The following is a 7,900-nucleotide window of genomic DNA, read 5'->3' as shown; positions in this document are numbered from 1 at the left end:
TAGTTTGCATCAGTGAGAAAGTTTATTGAAATTCATTAGTAAATGAGAATAGAAAGGTTTTTTTTTTTTTTTTTCCATTAAAGAACACTTTCTGGTAAAGTGAAAAGAAGAAATACAGAAACCACGAAACACCGTTTAGACACCTTATTTTCAAGGAGAGACCCTATTTCCATAGACCATTAAGACTGAAGTGTTTTCTTGATTTTTTTCATGCATCAGTGCATAATGGCCTGTGTGAGGGGAGACTCTTTCCTCTTGATGCGGTTTAGTAGTAGTGTTTCTTGGTTTCTGATTCAACCATAGACGAAAGGACTCTACCATCAGGCGCCACCTCCTCAATAATTGTCTTGATTACTCTGGTTTTGTTAGTATCTGTAAGTTAATTACAAAACAAAAAGTAGAATTTAGACCACAATTTGTGGGGTCCTTACTAATTAACAAACAAAATGTCTAAAATAAAAATATACTCCATTGAAGAAAATTAAACTTTATGGAGTTCCCGTCGTGGCACAGTGGTTAACGAATCCGATTAGGAACCATGAGGTTGCGGGTTCGGTCCCTGCCCTTGCTCAGTGGGTTAACGATCCGGCGTGGCCGTGAGCTGTGGTGTAGGTCGCAGAAGCGGGTCGGATCCTGCGTTGCTGTGGCTCTGGCGTAGGCCGGTGGCTACAGCTCCGATTGGACCCCTAGCCTGGGAACCTCCATATGCCACGGGTGTGGCCCAAGAAATAGCAACAACAACAAAAGACAAAAAAAAAAAAAGAAAAAGAAAATTAAATTTTAACGTTGCTTTAAAAAAAACCATCACAGAAAGTTAAAACTAATTCTGATTACCCCAGTTAGTTTCTGCTGACCTTGGTCCCTTAGATGATTGCTCTCCAATGGACACTGAGGATGAGGACTTGAGGCCTCCGCTGGAGCCGCCGCCGCCGCCGCCGGAACTGCCGCCGTGACCGCCGCTGGAACTTCCGCCGCCGTAGCCGCCGCCGCCGCCGGAACTTCCTCCGCCGTAGCTGCCGCCGCCGCCGCCGGAACTTCCTCCGCCGTAGCTGCCGCCGCCGCCGCCGGAACTTCCTCCGCCGTAGCTGCCGCCGCCGCCGCCGGAACTTCCTCCGCCGTAGCTGCCGCCGCCACCGCCGGAACTTCCGCCGCCTCGCCCGCCGCCGTAGGGGAAGCCGCCGGAACTACGGAGAGTAAGGGTTACTTTCACTTAACTCTAACGTGGGAAAAGTGTGGGAAGTCGCGTTCCAGGTTATTGTTTCTTCAGAAAATAAGCAAGACGTCTTTTAGGGAAAACCGCCGCCGCTGATTATGTATTTAAAAACCCATCCTTTTAAAACAATTTTATATACACGCAACCCTGAGAATCATTCCTGGGCAAATTCGTGGGAAATTGAAGCTGGTGGTATGCTTCATTTTGTGTACTCTTCCCCTTCTCTCCACTTTCTCCCATCTTCTGACACATCCTTGGGTTTTGGAAAAGCCTTGCGATTTGGAATATTAAATAAAGGCAACTGGGATACATATAAAAGCATTTATAATTTACCTTCCCTCTCCTTCTAGCAGGCTGCGGTAGGTTTGAATTTCATTCTCCAGTCGGATCTTAATATCCAGGAGTTGCTGGTATTCGGCATTCTGGCACTCGGTTTCGGCTCGAATCTGCTGCAGTTGTTCTTCCAGCGCGGTGATCTGGGACTGAATCTGAGCGAGCTGCACACAGTAGCGACCTTCTGTCTCTGCCAAGGAGGCTTCCAGGGATTGTTTCTATAAAGAAGGGAGAATATATTGTAGTTTAAGGTAGCGGAGTTTGTTTAATAATTTAATAAGCCATGTAGAGGAATAAAGAAAACGAGTAGTTTTGTGTTTTTAGGTTTAATGGCTACGTTTCAATTTCAGCACTTTTAGATGAATGCCAGTAGTGCTTTTCTTTCATTAACAAAGAGCTCCACCTTTATTTCTCCTTTCTTATCACTGACCTTTCATTTTCTCCTGTGTTGCCTATTCTTAGGTGAGCAGGAAACCTTGCATGACAAATGAAGTCATTTCATGAGAGAATTATTAAACTTACCAGGGCTAGTTGGGACTGTAGCTCGATCTCCAGACCTTGGATAGTGCGTCTCAACTCAGTAATCTCAGATTTATAGCTGGACACCTGTTCAATGTTGCTGTTGATTTCTGTAGTCAGTTCCTTGCTCTAGAATATTAAAAACAGGAGAAACGATGAGAAAAATCGGAAATAATAACCAGAAACCTCCATTGGCTTTGCTGTGAAGGAAGGTGAATTACCTTTTCATTGAACCAGGCTTCAGCGTCTCTGCGGTTTTGTTCAGCAAGTTGTTCATACTGGCTTCTCATGTTATTCAGTAGTTCAGTGAGATCAACACCAGGGGCAGCATTCATTTCCACATTCACATCACCAGTGGACACATTTTGAAGGTCTTTCATTTCCTGTTTGAGGAACAGAAACATTTAGTGACTGCAGTGTGACTACCGTGAGCCCCCTTTTGGCTGCAGGAAGTGTACGATTTTGCATCACCTCCTCGTGGTTCTTCTTCAGGTAGGCCAGCTCCTCATTCAGGCTTTCAATCTGCATCTCCAGGTCGGTCTTGGTCAGGGTCAGCTCGTCCAGCACCCTGCGCAGGCCGTTGATGTCGGCCTCCACGCTCTGGCGCAGGGTTACCTCATTCTCATACCTGAAACAGGCATAACACAAACACTGGGTATAACTTAAATTAGGGACATGTGCCTGGATAGAGACTGTTTGAAAACTGAATAAAGAGTTGTCTTCATGTCATGGCAACATTTATCATATACTAATTCACACAGGGGTAATTAGTAGTTTAAAGCAAAGAAGCTTGGCAGGTACTTTAAAATGTATTTTCTCCTTTTAATATTGCCAAAAAGGTAATATTGAGATTGAAATTTTCTCAACAACTCCAATACTGTTGAACTTTGAATGGATTCAGGAAAATGTAAATGCCATCATGGGCATCCAAAGTCATTCTTAAAAACAACTCATATATTTGCTGTGACAATAGTGTCCCATATCTGGTTAGCTTACTTCATCCTGAAGTCATCAGCTGCCAGTCTGGCATTGTCGACTTGAATCAGGATATTGGCGTTATCAACTGTTAGATTGATGATCTAGAGGAAGAGGCAAAGAAATTAGATACAGATGTGGCTTTTATGGTGGCATTCATGAACTACATTTTTATGTTGTTATGTTACTAAATCTTGGGACATTTTTTATTTTAAACATGGACTATTGCAGGCTTACCCATATACTGAAAATTGAGTCATTTGTTCTCTTGAAGCTTCTATAGTTTTCTATTTCCATATCATTCCTTTCTGAAAACCGGCCGAAATTACATAGCTGTGTTCCTGCATGTGTGTCCCGCTTTTGTATACTGTATAATTTCTATGTATTTCAGCTAACTTTTGTCGGACTTATACCTGTATTTGGTCATACAAATATAACTTGTTATAAATATATATTCTAAATACAAGCTGGCACATAGTAGGTGCAATTCACAAATTCCCCAGAGGCAAGCAAGAGCCCATTTTCATACTGGAGAATTCATGTTTTTTGCGATGTTGGTGATGAGTATCTTTTGCTATAATCAGTCTGAATAGTATTTTGTTCTGATTCGCTGAATAATTCTTTCAGTCCCTATGCTTGTAAATGTTCTAACATATTTTAACTATGGACTCATTATACACTCATTAAAACCTAAAAAATTCTCAGTAATCCTCCATCCTATAAGACACACTACACACATGTTGGATGAAAATTGCCATGATCACACCCTCACAAATATTTACCAGTGAAGAAACTGGATTGGTTTTGGAGGCCACAAAGTAACATAGTCAAACATAGTGAACTTTGTTGTTAATTTAAAACTCATCTAGTCTGAATTACATGGATAGAAAGAGGTTTAAAGTTGGATTTTTTTTTTATAGCGCCCCTTACCTGATTTTTAAGATCTTCAATGATTTTGTAGTATTTGCTGTAATCACGAGGCTCCCGCCGGCCTACGTTGCCATGCTTGTCGTACCACTCCTTGATCTTGACTTCTAGCTCATAGTTGGAGTCTTCCAGAGCCCGAACTTTGTCCAAGTAGGAAGCCAGGCGGTCATTCAGATTCTGCATGGTGACTTTTTCATTTCCGTTGAGAAGGCCACCATCTCCGAACCCACCAAAGCCGCCGCCACCGAAGCCGCCGCCGCCACCGAAGCTGCCGCCACCGAAGCCACCGCCACCGAAGCCGCCGCCAACGAAGCTACTGCTGCCATAGCCCCCTCCGAAGCTGCCTCCTCCGCAGCTACTGAAGCTGCTGCTTCCATAGCCTCCACCAAAGCTCCCTCCACCGAAACCTCCTAATCCTCCTCCGTAGCCACCGGAGGAGCCCCCAAAGCAGCCTCCACCAGAGCTCCCACGGCTGAAAGAGCCACCACTGAAGCCCCCTGAGCTAAGTCCTCCGCCGCCGATGGAGCATTTGCTGCTCGAAATTCTTAAGGACGACACTCCTCCTCCTCCCCCTCCTCCTCCTCCTCCACTGCGGGAGGAAGAGTACTGCTTGCTGGAGCTGCGTCGAGTAGACATGGTGATGCTGTGTCGCCCAGGGACTGCCTGCTACCAAGGACAGTGACAAGCCTTTATATACTGAGAGGGTGTGTCCCACGTGTGTTGGAGTTTTGCTTACTTGCTTGGTTTTCTTTTTGCCAATTTTGCATCTTTGGCTTACGATTGCATAAATTATCTGAAATAATCACTGGTCCCAATTTGTTCGGTTTTAAAATTTGCCTGAAGAGCAAACAGGAGTTTGGCTATGTTGAAATTGAAAATGGGTGTTGTCCAGATGAACATATGTTTCGTTAAGCTTTTCCACATTTTGAAGAACATTAAGCAACTTAAAATCCATTTCCCCCCACCCTGTGCTAATTTAGTTTGTATAGAATGTTTGCAAAGTTTGGAAAAAGAGTCTTAGCTACAAAACTATAGTTAAAATAAGATTTTTCAAATTCCAACAGTTTTAATTAAATGCAACAACAATTAGCATAAATCATACCATAATAGGGATCTGTAGCAAATTGCAAGCAACCAAAAAGAAAATAAGAAAACATACTAAAGAATTTAACAGTATTCAGAAGTTGTCACATAAAAATAATTAAAGTCATAAAAACACAATTTAGGAAATGTGTGTGTGTACGTTTATAGGGAAATTTTTAATTCATTTGGAGAATGAAAATATGTTGATAATTTACTTAGGATATTGGAAGTGCACAAAGATTTAGGAGTCTTCTGATTTAGTGGTACTATTTTTAACATTAAAAAATCTAAAATTGTGAAATCATCCTGGATTTTTTTTTTAAGTTTTAAGTTTGTCCTGATGAAGGCTTATACAAAGACTGTAGTGCAGAAATCCTTAGCAGAAAATATGAAGAACTAACTGCCAGGACTTTGCTTAAACTGTTTGATCAAAAAGGGAGAATTTAGGTATGTTATGACTACGAGTAAAAATTTGCTTGCAAGAATATACCAGATTAGAGAATGATACTTGTTTCAAAAATTAGGAGCTGTGTCTGTGAACATATGTTTCCAAGCTAGATTCTGTTTCTCAAAAGACTTTTCTTTCCCCCTTGAGTTTCCTGTGTATAGAATTTGGTATAACAGTGGGTCTAGTGAAGTCCTTAATTGGGACTTTAATACATGACATAAAAATATTTTTATCTGTTCATTGGCTGTGACATTGCTATTCAAAAATATGCTCATATATGTTTTTACGTATTTTCACACCCATTTTACAGTTATACAGTGCTATTTATGATGCTATGATTTTATAATCTCTGAAACAAGCTGCTGAGACAGGGGTGGTAGTTATTCTCTCTATAGAAGAGGAAGTTGAAGCTGAGAGAGATTATGATTTTGCCTGAAGATTTAAAATCGTTGGATGAACGGAGATTAGAAAATTGGTGGTTCGATGCCTAGCTTTTGGCTCTTCCTACTTTATCAGGGTGTGTATATATTCTCTGTTCTGGTGGATTTGATCTGCTAGAACCGAATGCCTCTATTTCTCACCATAAACTTTTCCACATGGGAAGAAACAGAATAAAGCAAAAAGTATTTGGAAGCATGAACATATTGTAAGGGTAGGATATTTGGCACACACTTCCGTTACTAATTGCTTTTTCTAGTTAATGCTGCGGACTCCAATTGATGAAAACTATGGAAATAGTTTCTGCAAGGAAAGGGAAAGTGGTTGGGAGCATGAGTGAGGAGTTGATTGTTAGAGTGGCGGTTACTACCCAACAAATTGCAGCTTCTCCAACTTGTTAGCACATGCAAGTGGGGCAGTAGTTAAAAGAAAAAAAAGAAACCCAACCATGGGAACTGATCCTTACTGAAGATAACATGCACTAAAGTAAGCCTGTGATAGTCAAGATGGAAAAAAAAAAATTCCATTAAGTTCAGAGAGGACGTTGAAGGCTTGATAATAATGAAAGCAATTTGGAAAGAAAATATTTTAATTAAAGAGATTTTGCTAAATTTTTCCTGTAATTATAACACATTTTGAATGTTGTTCTTACCAGCGTTGCTTTAGTTTTAGCCTTTGATTTTTTTACCCTAGTGGGAAAATATTAAAATCTCAACCTAGTTTCCATTAACAGGTGGTATGAGGAGATCTGTTACAATCATATTAAATCATAGAATATGTGAAAAGAAACCTTTGCCTGAAAGTACATGGGAACAAATACACGAATAGAAAAATAAATATACATTCAGCTATAGAGACTCTTCTAATACCGACTGCAATGTTTAAGCCACTTTTAATCTTATTTGCAAAGTTTACTTATTAACTTACATACTCTAGAAGTTGACTTTTTATTTGCATTGCCATTTGTTAAAAGCAGCCTTGGGCATGTGTGAAGTTCCAGAGGTGCCAGGTAAAAATTCTCCAGCTACATTGGTTGGAAAATTGATGATTGTCAGTTCTTATCCTGGACCATTTACACTCAATTGCCATAATCCACTGTAACTGTAATTTCGTTGTTCTCCATTTTTTATTGTGTGTCTCTGTAAAGCACACTAATACGTATTTAGATGATAGAAAGATGAATGAATAAGCTCCTGCCCTTAAGGATCTTATCAGCTCTTACAATCTAATCGAGGAGACAAAACACACACTATCAATTTAAGCCCTGTATAAATAGTAAGTGAGGTGGGAGGAAGGTGGGGTGAGGAGAAGGGATTGATATTTCCCGAAAGCTGCTGTGTTCTAGGTGGTTTACTCTCCTTTGATCCTCCCCCCAGGTTTCCAGCAGGTATTATTTACCTCATTTTATGCTTGAAAAAATTAAGCTTTGGAAAGCTTTGGGAATTTGCCAGGAGTAACATAGATGGTCTATGCTATAGCCTGGTTTTTTTTTTTTTTTTTGCTTTTTAGGGCTGCACTCGCAGCATTTGGAGGTTCCCAGTCTAGGTAGGGGTCCAATCAGAGCTGCAGCTGCTGGCCTACGCCACAGCCAACAGCAATGTGAGATCCGAGCTGTGTCTGCAGCCTACACCACAGCTCATGGCAGTGCCAGATCCTCAACCCACTGATGAAGGCCAGGGATCGAACCTGAAACCTCATGGTTCCTAGTCAGATTCGTTTCTGCTGCACCATGACAGGAACTCCCTATAGCCTAGTTTTGAATCAGGCCTATGTAGCTTCCAAGATGGTACTGTGTTTGTGACACTGTACTGCCACCTTAAGACTGATAAGCAAGGAGTCTCATTGGAATGGGGTCACCTGGCAAAGTTTCATGTTGCAGGTGGAATTTAAGCTGAGTCTTGTGAAGGATGGGGAGGGTTCTTCCCTGCGAGCAGCAGCGGAGAGGATTGTTCTGGGAAGTGAGG

The 7,900-nt window shown here is 41.4% G+C and overlaps 1 protein-coding gene across 2 annotated transcripts; it reads right to left on the bottom strand.

The window, feature by feature from the left end:
• KRT10 (keratin 10) lies at positions 1-4,646 on the bottom strand. Of its 2 annotated transcripts, none has more exons than XM_047757674.1 (8): positions 3,971-4,646; positions 3,062-3,144; positions 2,537-2,693; positions 2,287-2,448; positions 2,069-2,194; positions 1,547-1,764; positions 835-1,184; positions 1-372 (listed from the first exon to the last, which is right to left on the bottom strand). In XM_047757674.1, the coding sequence occupies exons 1-8, from the start codon at positions 4,601-4,603 to the stop codon at positions 266-268; spliced, it is 1,836 nt and encodes a 611-aa protein (XP_047613630.1). In that variant the 5' UTR covers positions 4,604-4,646; the 3' UTR covers positions 1-265. The 2 variants fall into 2 exon arrangements, with proteins under 2 accessions (XP_047613630.1, XP_047613631.1); XM_047757675.1 differs by having other exon boundaries at positions 855-1,184.
• Positions 4,647-7,900: the final 3,254 nt, after the last annotated feature.

The sequence above is a fragment of the Phacochoerus africanus genome, chromosome 14 (assembly GCF_016906955.1).
Source record: "Phacochoerus africanus isolate WHEZ1 chromosome 14, ROS_Pafr_v1, whole genome shotgun sequence".
In the NCBI taxonomy this organism is placed as follows: Eukaryota; Metazoa; Chordata; class Mammalia; order Artiodactyla; family Suidae; genus Phacochoerus; species Phacochoerus africanus.
This window is presented reverse-complemented; position numbering and strand designations above follow the sequence as displayed.